General features: G+C 43.3%; 1 protein-coding gene across 1 annotated transcript in view; it reads left to right on the top strand.

The window, feature by feature from the left end:
* LOC138805447 (endogenous retrovirus group K member 21 Env polyprotein-like) overlaps positions 1-17627 on the top strand; it is a 91691-nt gene that overhangs the window by 36375 nt on the left and 37689 nt on the right. The window contains exon 4 of the mRNA XM_069990255.1: positions 17294-17485. Within this exon, the coding sequence (XP_069846356.1) occupies positions 17294-17485 (192 nt within the window). The remainder of the gene's footprint in view (positions 1-17293; positions 17486-17627) is intronic.

Below are 17627 nucleotides of genomic sequence, written 5' to 3'. Positions count from 1 at the left end.
AAGAAGATTGTTTTGGACTTTCCTGCCTCAGATGAATTCAAATTGGCATTCTCTACATCTTAGCCTCCAGAAGAGTTAGGGTTATAGGTAGGAGCCACTGACTCCTGGCTTTCTTTTCTTCTTGTTGTTCTTTTTTTTACTCATGACAATCTGAAATCTTCACGGTGTCATTCAATGGTTTGCATTCAAAGTTATCTACCCAGGCCTGGGTTTCGAATGCTATGACTACCACCCACAAATGGAGGGAGATCCTGATGAACTAATTTCTGTTCATGTGAATGCTAATGGAATGTTATAAAAGTAATAATTTAATTTGCAGTTAATTCATGATTCTATTTTAGAATGCCACACAAAAATTAATGGATTTATATCTTCCATTCTAGCACCATGGTATGATTAAGGATATTGCCTATATTTGTAATTAATGCTTTTATTAGTACTCAACCATGATACCTCATGAAATGGAGTCATAATTTAGTAACTAATAATTACTAATAACATATATATAATTTAATAATATTCTCACATTCTCCCTTTGTATGTGTGTATATATAAATATATACATATATGCCGATATATATGTATGTATATATCATATATATATATATATATATATATATATATATAATATCAATCTACACATCTATCTATCGGGCACTACTATAGCTTGATTACAGGTCCTCAGAATTTCCTGGATGCTCAGTTTGCCGGAGGCTGGTGTGCTAAGACTGTACCCCGTTTATGGATTGGGCATTGTAGGCTGAGTTGAAATTCCAGCATGGCCAAATATTTATTTGTGGAGTAAGAAGCCAATCTTACACTTTTTTTCATTCTCTGTGAAAGTCCTGGGTCTCAATACTATGTATAATCCATATGCAAATATATCCTATGAGATATGATATAATAAAGGAAATGTTATATGTGTAATAATACTAAATAAGTAAGGGTAATAAATGTCATATGCAGTAGGACCCATGTATGTAAATAGATCTCATATATATGAATATTATTTTTTCCAGTTCTGGGGCTTCAATTCAGGCCCTGGGAACTGGTTTGAATTTCTTTTCTTCTTTTCTTTTCTTTTTTCTTTTTTGCCAGTCATGGTGCCTGAAATCTGGGCGTGGGCACTGTCCCTCAGCTCTTCAGTTCAAGGTGAGCACTCTACCACTTGAGCTACAGTGCCACTTCCAGCTTTTTCTGCTTATGTGGTGCTGAGTTATTGAACCAAGAGCCTCATGCATGCAAGGCAAGCACTCTACCACTGAGCCACCTTTTCACCCCCATGAATTTCTTGTCTTCAAGGACGGTGAGCTTCCATTTTCACACACAGTGTCACAGAGTTACCCAGACCCTGAGTTCAAATCCCAGGACTGCTAGAAAAATGGTGCAATTTCCTAGCCAGGGTCTTCCTGTTATTATTACTTGTTTTTTGGCCTACCACAGGGCTTGAACTCAGGTCTTCGCATCTCTGCCACAGCTGATCATTGGATCCTACGACCCTACTTCAAATTTCAGAGCTGGCAAAAAAAAAAATAAAAAAGAGAAGGATAAAACTGAGAAGTTCAAGAAGGTGGTTTTACGTTTTTTTTTTTTTTTCTTTGTATTGTGACCATCCTGGGTCTAAATGACAAGACCCAGAATGTGTACATGACACTGCATTGCTAATGTTTGGTGGGCTATTAGGGAAGCCATAGCTGAAACAAGCAACTTAGACCTGGAGGTCCAATCTTGGAACTGCCACTAATGAATGGTGGGTGGTTCTAAGAAATTCATTCTGATATACATCCGTACAAATGGAATGTTATAAAAGTAACATTTAAATTAGTAGTTAGTATATGATTATATTCTAAAATTATACACAATTATTCTACATTGACTAATTTTCAATACTTTATTATGTATTCAATCATGATACTTAAAAAGGAAGGAATAATTTAATTGCCAATAATTGGTATTAATATCATATATGCAGTTTCATAATATACAGACATCTCTTTTGTTTTATACATATACATCTATCTATCTATCTATATCTATCTATCCTGGGTTCCATTCCTCACTACCACTTGCACAGAAAAGTCCTGAAATCATGCTGTTGCTCAAGCAGTCCAGTACTAGCTTTGAGCATAAAAGTTTAGGGACTGTGTCTAGACACTTACTCAAGATGCAGAACTGTCACCAAAACAAAATGATAGAAGGTTCTGACTGCAAAGATATAAGAATAGGACTGCAAATACATCATCGTAAGGGAAGCTAGGAGACTGGTGCTGAGAGCTGCCATCTAACCTGATGTAGCCAGAGGTAAACTGCTGCAACCCAGCTACACGGAACCGGATGCTTGGGGCTTCCTCAGCCCTGTCATCCAAGATACTGGGGAGCTGAGATCAGACACTGGTGGTTTTAAAATCCAGCCCTGACAGGGTATACAGCTATGTCATTGGTTTTATATGAGGAATGGTGTACTGAGTACATTCTTGCATCTGGTCCTTGTAAGAGCTCCCCAGATTATTGGGCAGATGAGAACCTTGAGGCTCAGATATGTCCCCATGTCAGGGCCAAAATGATGTATGTACTGAACTCTAGTGAATTTTCTCCTACAGACAATTGTTTTGGTTTATTTTTCTTGGTCATGAACCTTGAACTCAGGGCCTAGCCACTGACCCTTCCCTGTTGGGATCATGGCTAGCTCCCTACCAATGGGACCCAAGGACACCTGTACAAAATGTTACAGTCTAGGCATCTGTGGCTGATATCTGTCATCCTGACTACTTTGACACATTTTTTTTTCTCTGTAAAAATCCTGGATCTCAGTATGAAGTATAATCCATATGCAAATATATGCATGTGATAAGATGTAATAAATGAAATAAATGTTATATATGTAATAATACTAAATAAAATAAATAATGAATAAATAAGGGTAATAAATGTCATATGGAGTAAGCCCATGTATGTAAAAAGATCACATATATGAATATCAATTTTTCCAGTGCTGGCGCTTAAATTCAGGCCTGGAAACTGAAATTCTTGTCTTCAACAACATTGAGCTTCCCCTCCCCCACAGTGTCACAGTGTTACCCAGACCCTGAGTTCAAATCCCAGGCCTGCCAGAAAAATGGAGCAAATTCCAAGTCACAGCCTTGGGCCTTGTCCAGGCCGGGGCTTGAACTCATATTGTGGCAATTCTGCTTCAGCTTTGATCACCCTAGGATGTGGTGCAGCCAATGGACCCACAGCCCATCCTGAGATCCTAGGTCCCGAGTTCAAATCTTGGGACTGATAAAAGAAAAAGGAGAAGGGCAGGGAAGGTGGCTCAGTAGTAGAGTGCTTGCCTTAGATGTAGCAAGCTTCCGAAAACCTACGGAGGCACCGTTGCCAATAATGAATCATTGACTTAGGTTCAGCTCCCTAGTTGTTGTCTGCCTGAAGGAATCTTGAATTAATTGTAGCAGTTTGTTTTAACACTGGAACACAGTCTAACAAAGACAGGATAAGTGCAGGGAACTTGGCCTGCCCCGGGAGGTGGCACAAATGAAGGTTTCCTGTCAAAACAGAGCATTGGGGAGAGAGATATCTTGGGGTACAAAGAGGCCTTTTTCTCCTGGTCTTCAGGGCCAGCCTACACTCATCATCACTAGTTGGCCCAGAAAGAGTTGTTTGTTACAGAGCTGTATAGGAGTGAGGCTTTTTGTCTGCCTGTTCCAACAAAGCAGCAGACTTCCTCCAGCAACCTGGGGTGTGGAGAAACCCTCAGGCTACACTGGGAACAGGGAGGGGAGCCCTGGAACATGCACTGTCTTGAAAGCACCCTCTGTACTATGAAATCATTCTATTCAAAGCAAATTTCCTAGCTGGGTGCCTTTCTTCATAGCGACTCTGGATGTTCACTGATAGAAATACATTCACACATACACAGACACATGGAGTTACTGGCTCTATTTTTTTTTTTTGGTACAATTCCTGAGGCTTGAACTGTGAGCTTAGACATTGTCCCTGAGCTCATATTGCACAAGGAAGTGCTTTATTGTGCCTTAAACCATGATACATCATTAATGAAGGCATAATTTAATACCTAATAATTATTAGTAATATATTACGTGTAATTTAATGATATATAGACATCTCACATTCTATAAATATATTTATATATTTAAACATACATTGGAATATACATATACATCTCTCTCTCACTCTATGCATATATATGTATTTGCAGCAATTAGGCATCTATCTATTTATATATTCGCCAATTCTGGAGGTTAAACTTAGGTCCTGGGAACTCCCTGGCAATGTATTTGTTTGAGATTGCTGTGCTTTCATTGATCCCTTGACGAATTGGGCATTCTATGCCCTGAGTTCAAATCCCAGCAGTTCCAAAGACAATAGGTGGATTAAGCAGCCAATGTTGACCTCTTCTGCTGTCTGTGAAAATATTGTTTCCTAGGTACAATATGTAATACCTACGCAAATACATATATATGATGTAAATTATAAATGTATATAAATATTATTTTGCCAGTCCTAGGGCTAGAATTCATGCCCTGGGAAATGCTCTTGACTTTCTTTTATTCCAGGAGGGTGAGCATCCACTTTCCCACAGCAAAATAGAGTTTCCCAGGCCTTGATTTCAAATCCTTGGTATGGCATATAAAATGTCCCAAATTCCAAGCCAGAACCTTAATTTTTTTGAGGGGGGGGCAGGCACAGGGCTTGAACTCAGGTCTTCACAAGTCTGCCTCAGCCTTGATTACCCTAGGCTGGGGTGCAGCTTTTACACCCACAGATGATCCAGGGATTCTAGGACCCAATTTCAACTCCCAGCACTGGCAAACAAACAAACAAATGAACAAACCAAAATGGAAGAGGAAAAACCAGAAAGTTTTACACAACAGTTTTACCTTTGTTTCTATTGCACAGTGACCATCCTGGGTCTCACTGATTTGGCTTGAAAATTGTACATGACTTTGCATGGCTGAGGCTGGTGGGCTGTCAGTGAAGCCTGAGGTTAACCCAGACACCTGCGCCCTAAGTTCGATCCTGGGACTCCCACATACACATGGCTGAAGGTCCTAGGAAACTGATTCCTATCTCTAGGAACACTAATAGAATGTTTGAAATGTACTAATTGAATTACTAATTAACTAGTCTTTCTAATGTAAGATTGTATGCATTAAATATAGGTCATTGATTAATTTAATTAATACTTTATTAAGTCTTCTACTGTGATTAATTAATGGAGGAATAATTTTAGACCAATAATTAGTAGCCATAGAATATACAAAAGTAAGATATAGACATCACTCTTTATATAGAGTTATACACTAGAATCTACATAAATGTCTACCTGTCTCTCTCTGTATACGTTCATAGATGCATATGCATATGCAAATACACACACACTGCATTTTACACATCTATGTGTTTATATATTGGCCACTCCTAGTTCCAAATTTGCTAGACAACTTCATTTGCATCAGACTGCTGTGCTAACATTGACCCACTCCCCATTCATGAGGTGGGCTTTCTAGGCCCTGAGTTCAAATCACAGAACTGCCAAAAACTTAAGTAATCCTGGTGGAAGAATCCAAATGTCCCATTTGTCTTCCTTATCAGTGAATGTCCTGGGTCTCACGAATGAGCTATAGTACATTGGCAAATCTATGTCCTATGTAATAAGACGTAAAAAAGGTTATGTGTGTAATCATACTCACTAAAATACATAAGAAATAAATAAAACAAAAAATAAAATGAATGACTAACTGTAATATGCAGTAAACATGTGTATGTAAATATGAATCCTATATTTAAAATGCATGAGAATATTATTTTTGCAAGAGCTATGACTTGAATTCAGGCCCTGGGAACAGGCCTGACTTTCTTGTCTACCAGCATGGTGAGCTTCCCCTTCTCCCACAGTGCTGTAGATGTACCTCGGCCCTGAGTTCAAATCCCAGGACTGGCAGAAAAATATGGCATGAATAACAAACCTGAAGTAGAGGGCAGGGAATGTGCCTTAGGGATAGAGTGCTTTGCATCTATGAAACCCTGGACTTGACTTCTCAGGAACACATCACTAGAAAAAAGCCTAAAGTGGCTGTGTGGCTCAAGAGGGAGAGGGCTATTATTGTACAAGAGAAATTAGGTACAATGCTCAGGTCCTGAGTTCAAACTCCAGGACTGGTGTATGTGTGCACACGCATGCACACACACACACACACACACACACACACACACACACACACACACACACACACACAGATACACTCACACACCAGAAGTAAAGCTGTGACACAAAATGGTAAAGCACTGGGCTCCTGCGCTGAGCTCATGGTCAGCACCCAGGCCCTGTGTTCAACCCCAAAACCTTGTCACCCAGGGCTCAACTAGGAGAGGTCAAAGGTTTCAAAACCTAAAGTGCTTCAGCAGTCCTAGATGACAGGAAACAAGATCAGACATGTGCTTGGATTTCCAAAGCTTCCGGAAACCTAGCAGAGGCATCATAGGCCCATCATCACCCTCAATGAAACATTTCTTGAAGTTAAGTGCCCTAGTTGTCTGCCAGAAGGACTCCCGAATTATATTGAGCACTGTATCTGAACACCAGAATGTAGTCTCACAAAGGCAGGATAAGTGCTGGGAACTTGGCCTGCCACAGGAGGTGGCCCAAATGAAGGCTGCCTGTCAACCCGGAGCACTGGGGAGAGAGATAGCTTGGGGTACAAAGAGGCCTTTTTGTCCTGACCTTCACAGCCCATCCACACTCATCCTCACTAATTGGCCCAGATGGAGTTGTTTGTTACACAGCTGTACAGGACTGAGGCCTTTTGTCTGCCTGTTCAGACAATGAGATAGACTTCTTCCAGCAGGCCTGGGAGGCAGAGAAACCCTCAGGCTGCATTGGGAACTATGAGGGGAGCCCAGGAACATGCACTGTCATGAAAGCAGTCTCTGTGTTATGAAATCATTTTTTTGAAAACAAATTTTCTAGCTTGGTGCCTTTCATCATAGCTAATCTGGAGCTTCACTTATAGGAATACATCCACACATGCACAATACATGGAAGTAGGTCCTGGGGTTGAACTATGAGCATAGGCGTTGTCCCTGAGTTACTTTTGCTCAAGTGTAGTGCATTAACCTGGAGCCACAGCCCCACTTCTGTGTTTTCTGTGATCTCTTAGAAATAACAGTGTCATGGACTTTCCTATGCTGGCTGGATTCAAACTCAGATTCTCTACATCTCAGCCTCCTGAGGAGCTGGGGTTACAGTCAGCAGCCACTGGCACCTGCCTTTCTTTTCTTCTTCATTTTTTAATCTGGACAATCTGACTACTTAACAGCACCATTCCAATGCTTTGAATTTATAAGTCAACTACCCAATGTTCTTTATAGGTGCTTTCTCTGAGAAGGATTTTCTCTCCTCATCTTCTCCTCTGGTCACAGGTTTGAAGCCAAAAGTGAGAAATGAGTGTGACATGATTTTGGCAGCAAATGTCCACAGGACATGCCAGTTCAATCACTTAGCATTGAGCTGCAGTGAATTTACTGTCTCAGGATGAGAGGACCAAAAGCTGGAGCGATCCTCATACTGTCTGAATTGCTCCTTAGGCCTATAAATTTATCTAATACTATGAGTGTTTTGTGTCTCCAACCTGAAGTATCTAGAACACAACTGAAGAATCTTCGTGTTTCCTTTTTTCTCTAGTACCTCTCGAGATTTAGACTAAGGGTTTGTGTGGAACAGTTCCTCAGCCAAATCCCTGAGCAAAGCCACTTAGAGTCTTCTCAGTAGATCTCTGTTCAAAGCCAGCCCGAGCAGGAAAGTCTGCGAAACTCTTATTTCCAATAAACCACCAGAAAACCAGAAGTGACTCAGTGGCCCAGAGGGTAGAGCTCCAGCTTTGAGAAAGAAAGCCGAGCAGGAGATACACGACAGACGAGGCAGGAAAGCCTGGCAGGCGCTTATGTCCAATTAACCCAGGTGGCTTGAAGTGGAGCTGTGGCAGTTGTAGAGTCTCAGACTTTAACAAAACAGCTGAGGAACATATAGGGCCCTGAGTTTAAGCCCTGGGATGTCCACCAAAAAAATTCAAAAAGAGAAGGCCAAGTTTATGTATGAGTGTCCTACCTACTTATATGTGCATATTACCTCTTTGAGTGCAATCAGATGGTATGCAATGCTTCTCCTTTTATGTACAGATTTATTTTTCACATAGGCTTGTTGCACATACTGCATCATTCTCTTCTTTTCATGCCCATGTCTTTTCTCTTCCAGAGTTCCAGGCCTGTGTCCTCATATGATACACACATAAGATCTCAGCATCCTTTATTTCATATTATTATTAAGCCAAGGCAGGAACAGTCACAAATCAGGCAAGGGAAGAGAAGATCAGGGTTTTTGAAATAACTTGTATTCAGAAAATTAAACTTGGGGAATGTAAAGTGGTAGCATACTTATGTAGAAACTACCATTAAGAAAAATATGAGAGGGCTGGGAATGTGGATTAGTGCCTAGCATTCAAGAAGCTCTGGGTTCATTCCTCTGTAGCACATGCACAGAAAAAGCCAGAATTGGTGCTGTGGCTCCAGTAGTAGAGTGCTAGAGACAGTGCGCAGGCCTTGAGTTCAACACAAGTACAAGTAACTTCTCATCACCAAGGAAAACCCAGGAAGCTCTTGAAAATCTGCCCTTTCAGAAGTGGAAGTCAGAGTGTCATAGAATTTCCTGACCTGGCTGGCTTCACCCTGTGATCCTCAGACCTCAGCCTCCTGAGCTAGGGGATGGGCCTTGGCTACTGGGACTTGCTAGGTCAGAACTGTAATAACATTGACAATACAAGTCAACTACTTATGACAAAGGACTTGAGGAGCATATTAAGCCTTTCACCAATGGATCTTTCAGAACTCTAGGACACAAGGTTATAATGCTAGTGTCTGAGAGGCTGGGCATATGGATCAGCTACAGTTGAACCTTGAGCTCTGACTCCAATTCTGGTGTACATCAGCGTTCATTTTCCAGAGAATATTCTCCTAATTAGCAAATTGGAAAAGTACTTTGATTAACCCTCACTTTTTTCCCATAGTGTGTCTCAAACTCAAGCCTGGGCACTGTCGCTGAGCTCTTCATCTCAAGGCGAAACTCTACCACTTGAGCCACAGTGCCACATGGGGCCTTTTGGAGGTTCATTGGTGATAAGAGTCTAACAGGTTTTACTTGCCAGGCTGTTTTTGGACTGTGGTCTTCGGATCTCAGCCTCCTGAGAAGATAGGGTTCTAGGTGTGAGCCACTGGCATCTGGCCTATCATTTTTGCCAGTGCTGGGGCTTGAACTTAGGGCCTTCGTACTGTCTCCATGCTTCTTTTTCTCAAGGCTAGTGCTCTACCACTTGGGCACTCCACAGCTTCTGGCTTTTTCTGAGTATGTGGCACTGAGGATTCAAACCCTGGCATTCATGCATGCTGAGCAAGCTCTCTACCACTAAGCCACATTCCCAGTCCCACCTTTACAATTTTATCCCTCAACTTGCCTATCCTCAAGGAAAGGTTTCTGAGTATAAATCATCTAAAGAAATTCCTATAGGAAGGTATTAAAGATAAACAAGTCAAATCTCATATTTGGGAAAGGCTCTAAACATGTGAAGACTGTGACAAATGCCTTTATTTTAAAGTATTAATGAAAAATGAGTCAATGTCCTAAATTGTTGTGTATAATTCTATAATAGATGTGCAAAATGTAATAAATATTATGTGAAAAATAATATTAATACAATAAACAATTAGTAAATGAATAAAATATAGAAATACAGAAATACAAAATCAATAATAAAAAATCATAGTTTGTATTAAACATAGACATGTAATATGTAACATATATTACACATGTACACACATATTATTTTCCATTATAGGGACTTAATTCAGGCCCTGGGAACTCTACCCTGAATTTCTTTTCCTCAAGGACAGTGAGCTTCCCCTTAACCTACGATACAAAAGAGTTACCCGGATGGTGAGATCAAATCCCAGCAGTGGCAGAAATACTGGCCCCACTTTCAAGACTGTCACTTAATTATTTTAAATGGAAGCAGTGATTTTTATTCAGTTCCGTACTGAAGATTGTAAAAACAGCAGTTTGTATATCTATTCAGACATCCTTCCCTTACCTGCAAAGTGGTTCTCCGATCTATAAATTGTTTCCTTTTTTGTACATTTTTTGTTGAAAAACGTTGTATAGAGGGGTTACAGTTACATGAGCAAAGTAATGAGTACATTTACTATTGAGCATTGCTGCCTCCTCCTTTGTTTTCCCCTTGCCATCCCTTCCCTCCCACCACCACAGCTATCTCCCGAAACCCCAGCTGAGGTCAGTGACTTAATTTTTTCCTTTTGTCTTGGCACAAGATTTGAACTCAAGTAGTAGAAACTCTGCACCTTCCCTCACATTGCTACAGGTTTACCAAGATCCTGAGTTCAAATCCCAGGCTAGGAAAAAAAAAACTGGCAGAAATTCCAAACCAAGGGGATTTTTTTTTGACAACCATGGAGCTTGAACTCAGGTCATGGCAACTATACCTCAGCTCTGATTGCCTAGACTGGGCTGCAGCCTCTCACCCATAGTCTATCCTGGGATTCTAGGCCCAGAGGACTTGCATGAAGAAAAAAAAAAGTAGGACAGCACAGAAAGTGGCGAGCTGCAGAGGACTGGGGATTTTACATTATTTTTTTATTTGCAGGGTGACCGTCCTGAGTCTGAATGACATGGCTGCAAAGTAGAGCTGAACTTCTATTCCTGAAGGCTGGTGGGTCATCAGGGAAGAAATAGGCCAACCTGTCAACATAGGCCCTGGGTTAAAAATCTAAGTCCTGACACCTACCAATGGCAGGACAGCACAAGAGACTCGTTCCTATGCATAGGAATACTGATTGAAAAAGTATTTCGTGAATCAGTCGAGTCTAAAAGTGGGTGTAATAATCCTAGGATGCTGATTGATTTTAATTGATAGTTTATTAAGCATGAAAAGAATAATATTACTTCAAAGGCAGTATAATAAATACCTAAGAGTTGGTAGGAATGTAGTAGGCATCATTCAGTCAGATAGATGGCTCTGGCACTCTTTACCAATATGTATTAATTGTATACCACCATCTGCCAATCCATGTATCACTGTTTTGGCCAAACCTGGGGCTCCATCTCAGTGCCTTGGAACCACCTCACAGCTTCATTGGCTAGAAGTTGCTGTGTTCACCCTTACCCATTCATGAATTGGGCCTGCTAGGCCCCGAGTTCACATCCCAGCACAGCCAAAAATTTAATCTTGGAGTAAGAAGCTGAGTGTGACACATGTTTTCCTTTCCTGAGAGAGTCCTGGGTGTCAGGCATGATAGTGAACACATCTACAAATCTAGATGCTATGTGATAGGAAGTAAAAAATCGTAATAAATGGTATAAGTGTCATCAGAGTCAATAAAATAAATGGTAAATAAATGAATAAAACAAGAAATGAAATGAATAAACACACCAAACATGATATTGTCTGACTATATGGAAGTATAAATCCTGTCTTTAAAATGTAAATAAAATGTATATAAGGAGTATGTTTTGCAGGACTGAGGCTTGAATTCAGACCTAGGAAAGAGGCCTGACTTTCTTGGCTTCAAGTATGGTGTGATTCCCCTAGCCCAACAGTGCTGCCTATTTATCCAGACTTTGAGTTCAAATCCCAGGCTTGGCAGAAAAAATGGCACGAATTGCAAAACAGGGAGATAAATAATTTTTTTAATTTTTAAAATTGTTTTAATTTTTTAATTGTTTTACTTTTTAATTTTAATTTTTTTGTTTGTTTTTGGCCATGCACGTGGCTTGAACTCAGATTGTGACAGCTCTGTCTCAGCTTCCATCTCACTAGCCTGGGGTGCAGCTTCCAGAACCAAAGCCGATCCTGGAATCCTAAGACCCGATGTATGACAGGAAAACATAATGAAAGTGACACTAAAACAAGCCACCAGCAGCCTGATCGCTGTGAGCAGAGACAATTCCCAGGACCTGTACTGGACTCTGGGAGATTCAGAGACCCAGGATGCCTCAGAGATCCTTTTCTGCAACATGAAAATTGGGGGCCGGATATGGTGGACCATACTGTCTGGCCCTAGGGACTGCCGAGGAGGCCCCTTGAGCCAGGTTTTCTCCTCACAACAACCTTGTTCACAGCTGAGTGGGGAACTGAGTGCCATACAGCTGGTCAGTGGCTGGACAGAGATCTTTGAGAAGATAGGCATCCAAGATGCCCCAGAATACAGTGAGTACATCATGGCTCACGTCCTTGGAACCAAAACAGTTAAGTGCGGTGGCACCAGGAGGGTGGGAAGAGGGAAGAGGGAGAAGAGAACTGTGGAAGAGCTACATCAGGTTTACCCCCACCCAGGATGCTTACCTGAGTTGGATGGGACTTTTCTGTAGTATTGTCATACACAGATGCTCATCTATTTATCTAACAAAACATTACAGTGTATGCCAGTACCTGGGGGGGAGAGAGTGGAGGGTCATACAGGATGAAAGGTTCCAGTGCTGGTTCCACAGCACATGAAGAAATCTTGGTTTGAGCTGGATGCTGGTGCCTGACACCTGTCATCCTAGCTACTTAGGAGGCTGAGATAGGAGGATTGAGGCTTAAGGGCCAGGCAGAAAAGCCTGTAAGACTCTTATCTCCAACTGACTACTAAAAAGAAGTGCCAGAATTGGATGAGTAGCTCAAGCTGTAGTCTGTTGGCCTTGAGTAAAAAGGCTCAGGGACAGCACCCAGGCTCTAAGTTCATGCCCAGGAGTGACACAATGAAAGGAAAGAGAAAGAGAGGAGGGAAGGATAGAGGGAGAAAAGGAGGAAAGGAAGGAAGAAGGGAGCATGCAAGCCTTGGTTTGGAGTCCTTGGATCAAGGGAGCCAACCATTCACAATCTCTGTGGGGACAGTTTCAGAGCCTAAAGTTAGTGTGTAGGACCAAGACACTGACCCATTCATGACATCAGCAACTTCATGACATCCAAATCTGAGTGGTTGCTGACTGAAGAGGGAAAAAGCCTCGGGTGAAGTCCCTAGGACTCAGGGTGGGTCACAGAGTTTCAATCTCCCCTGGCTCACGGAGTTTATTTTCTGGTCAGATAAGAAGAAACTGTCCAAGGGCTAGGGAGGTATAGGGTGAGGGAGTGGGAAGAGGGGGGGTGGCAAGGGATAAGCAGGAAGATGAAGAGGGATGACAATCTCAGATCCATTGTGTCAGGCCATTGGAGCCATGACCTCAACTGACAACCTAGACCATCAGTGAGAGAATCTTCAACCCAGAAACATGGCTATAAAAAGTCCTGGCACTCTGGGTTCACCGTTGACAACCTGGCTGTCATCCACTGTAGGATGCCTGTGCAGTACATCCTTGGGGACTGGCACTTTTGCTGGCTCAATCTGAAGATGACACGCCCAGTGTTCATTCCTCGACCAGAGACAGAGGTAAGCGTGCTACTGGAACAGGACACCCAGGAAATGAGGGCAAGATTCAGACCCGTGTTGCTCCCAGACTTCTTCTGGGGCACTCTAGGGCCCCATGACTGCCATCCTCAGAGGTAGAGGTTGGTCTCTTTGCTGGCTCAGCCTTTAGTCTAGATGGCAGATGTGGGAGACCCCGACTGAAGGTCGAGGCTAGTGGGAAAACAGGAGGCACTAGGCTGGGAGCAGGCTTGTTTCTTAGAGGATACTAACAACCCAGGAACATTCCTGAGATGGATCCGCACTTTTCTCCTTCCCGAGATAGAGGGACCTAGAGCCCTCCAGTCTGCATCCCTTGGCTGAGAAATTCATTCATTCCCATATCCTTTGTTTGGATAACTAGATCTCACCTGACTGCCCACTGTCAAGGCAGGACAGTGAGAGATCTTGAGTCCTTGATGACGTCACGAGATCCTCAGTATGAGATTGTACTTGAATGTCCTGAGTTGGTGCATGGTCAGTCCCATCTCAGCCTGCCATCATCTAGGACATAGAATGTAGAGACTCAGAGCAGGATGGGGTCTATTCTGTGAGTCTTGAGTATTATGTGTGAGCTTTGAGCTCCCGTGTGCTCACCTGCTTCCTTTTCTTGGGTGGCTCTAAGTAGAAAAAGCTTAAAACTAGGGCCTGGGTACCATCCCTTTTTCATGCTCAAAGCTAGCCCTCTACCATTTGAGCCACAGCTACACTTGCAAGGTTTTTGGGTGTTTAATTGGATATAAGAGTTCTGAATGACTTTGATGCCAAGGGTTGCATCCAACTGCAGTCCTCAGAACTCAGTGTCCTGAGGGGATAGGATGACAGGCATAGAAAAGCATCTTTGGCTGGGTGCCAGTGGCTCATGTTTGTCATCCTAAGTACTCAGGAGCTGAATCTTAGGATCATGGGTGAAAGCCAGCTTGGGCAAGAAAAACCCTCAGACTCTTCTCTCCAATAATGCAACAGAAAACTGGAAGTGGTGCTGTGGCTCAAGTAGTAGAGTGCTGGACATGAGCTGAAGAGCTCAGGGATAGCACCCAGGCCCAGAGTTCAAGCCCCACAACCAACAAAAAGAAAGAAAGTAAAACATCTTTGCCTGCAAAGGACGGTGGAGAAGTGTTTGTGTGTATGTGTGTGTGGGGGGTGGTGGTGGTAGACATTTAGCGCCCTGCTCAGTCATCTTTTTAGACGGATTGTCCCAAACTCTTAGTTCACGGCAGCTGATTCTTGACCACAGGTGAAGCTCTGGGTTGGATGTCGACCATCGGACCTCAGTCTCCTCATGGGACAGTTGTGAATAAATAAGGGATTAATACAGAGGGATCTCTGGAGCAGGGCCAGGCACAGAGGGAGCAGGTGTCATATAGAGTTCTCAACAATTTTGTGAGCACATGACAGGGAGTTGCCCGGGAAGGGCTCAGATGGGGTCTGTTATTAATCATGCAACAGGTGTGGGATTATGAAACAAAACATGGCTGTCTTTCATCATTACCCTGTCTCCATGAGGAAGGGATCCTTCATTCTATTCATTTTTCCAGCTGGGGAAAATGAGTAATGGAGAAGCCAGGTGACCTACTCATGACCTCCAGCTAACAAGAATCTTGGCCTGATTTTTCTTCCATGCTTCCTAGAACAGTGGGTGTTATTCAGTCCACTTCTTGTGGTGGGAAGTCCACTTCTTGTCATTTGTGGGGATTGAATTCTGGGCCTGGATACTATGCCTGAGCTCTTCAGAACAAGGCTAGTACTCTACCCCCTGAGATACAGCATCACTTCCGGTTTTCTGTTGGTTCTTTGAGGATAAGAGTCTCACAGACATTCCTCCTGAGCCAGCTATGAACCAAAATCTTCACATCTCAGCCTCCTGTGTAGGTAGGATTAAAGGTCTGAGCCGCCGGCACCTGGCTTAAGTGTAATTCTGGACTTTGGTCTTTCTCTCTCTCTCCCCCGCTCTCTCTCTCTCTCTCTCTCTCTCTCTCTCTCTCTCTCTCTCTCTCTCTCTCTCTCTCTCTCTCTCTCTCTCTCTCTCTCTCTCTTCTCTCTCTCTGTCTCTCTCTCTGTCTCTCTCTCTCTCTCTGTCTCTCTCAATCTGTCTATCTGTCTTCTGTCTTCTGTCTGTCTGTCTGTCTCTCTCTCTCTCTCCCTCTCTCTTTCTCTCTCAGGAATTGGTTGAATGAGTGCTAGAGGAGGTGGCCCAGCATCCCCATGTGCCTGGAACCCAAGGTGGCCCTCTCATTCTGAAGGTGGGCTATGGGACAGGAGCTGTTTTGCTCAGCCTGTTGAACCAGCCCCTTGAGGTAAGCCCCTCTGTGCCCGGGCTAGACCGTGATGGTTATTCATTGTCCATCACATGATTTCTTCCCTACATCCCTCTGCTACACCGTTGAAGAAAAGTGGATGAGGAGGTGTCACCTTGTCCCCCTGCCCAGCATAATCCAGGGCTTCTGACTTCTACCCCCACCTATCTGACAAGACCCTGGCTACAAGACAATAAAAACACTCTGTGTGTACTACCCTTTGCTCGGAAGTGTCATTTTGGTTATGGTGGCGGGGTTCAGAGGAAAGACCCCAGACCTGACACCTCCCGTTGGACATTTGTTCTTGTGACAGAGCCATGTCATTGCTGTGGATAAGGATGAAGCCACCATCAAACTGACCCAGAAAAATGCTCAAAGATAGGTAGGCTGTTGAAGTATCAAACCCACTCATGTCTGCTTCCTACTCCCAACAAGGAGGTGTAGTGTGGGTTGCCCAGCCCTGGGCTTAAGTGATTATAAATGGATGGTGGCAGTCAGGAGCTCATGGCTCCCACCCATCATCCTGGCTCTTTGGGAGGCTGAGGTCTGATGGCTGTGACTCAGAACAGCCCAGGCAGGAAAGTCCAGGAGATTCTTATCTCCCATAAACCACCTCCCTCCCCAAAACTACAGAGAAAAAAGCCAGATTTGGTGCTGTGGCTCAAGTGGTAGAGCCTCAGCCTTAACAAAAGAAGCTAAGGGATAACACCCAGGCCCTAATCCAAGCCCTAGGACTAACACAATCATAAAATAAATGAACACTGTATACCTTCTAACTGACTACCAAGAAAGATGTATTCAGTTTTCTCGATGGTACATTCAGCCAAATGTAAGGGGATAACTTTGATGTTCCCTCAACCCTCTCCTTCTCTCCTTTATCTGTCCAGGCTTAGGTTGCAGGACAGAATTCAAATCATCCCCCTGGATGTGACCTTAGGTACCCTCTCCCATCCACCTCCCTTGGGGTCAAGATCCTGGATGCACTCCCTGCTGGGAGGATGAGGCACCACAGAGCTGAGGGTAGGGACCCCAACACTCACACACATACACACACGCAAACACACAAACATCCCTAAGGCAACCCAGACTAGCCCTTTCCAAAGACACTTTATCTCCTTGGATTAACTGAACTAGGAGAGGAATTTGATCCCCTGTAACTGATTATTTTAACTTAGGCTTGCTAGTTGATAAGAAATGAACGTGAGCCAACAAAAACCAAAAAAACTTTGGTGCTTGTCACCTGGAGTTCAGGCTCATGCCTGTCATCGTGGCTACTTGGGAGGCTGAGATCTGAGGATGACAGTTTGAAGCCAGCCATAAGCTGGAAAGCCCATGAAAATCTACTTTCCATGGAACCACCAAAAAGCCAGAAGTGGAGCTGTCGCTCAAGTGGTAGAGCACCAGCCTTGAGCAATTAAACTCAGAGAGACAGCTCCCAAATCCTCAGTTCAAGCCCACACAAAGAAATGGTCCTGTCTTGTTGCCCACAGATTGCCCAGGCCTCGAGCCCCTCTCATGGAGTATGATACAACACCTGCCCTTGGTGGTGTATCAGGGCCTTCAGAAATCCGGTGGTGGAATCCAGGCCTTCCCCTTTGTGCATTCTCAACCCACACTGGCTGGAAGTCAGAGCTTCACAAGTCTGGCAGCCTGCACAGCAGAGAGGCTCCAGCTATGCCAAGGTGATAAGAAAGGGCTTCTTGGAGACAACATAGCAGAGCATGTTTATTTCCAGACAGGGCTGCTGGTGAGAGACTTGGTATAGATGTGCAAGACTGTCCCAAGACAGGCCTGAGGGATCACAAAAGAACAGCTATCCAGGGC

The sequence above is a fragment of the Dipodomys merriami genome, unplaced genomic scaffold (assembly GCF_024711535.1).
Source record: "Dipodomys merriami isolate MVZ:Mamm:240054 unplaced genomic scaffold, mDipMer1.0.p SCAF_393, whole genome shotgun sequence".
Lineage (NCBI taxonomy): Eukaryota > Metazoa > Chordata > Mammalia > Rodentia > Heteromyidae > Dipodomys > Dipodomys merriami.
The sequence above is the reverse complement of the archived record's forward strand: the minus strand, read 5'-3'. Positions and strand labels throughout refer to the sequence as shown.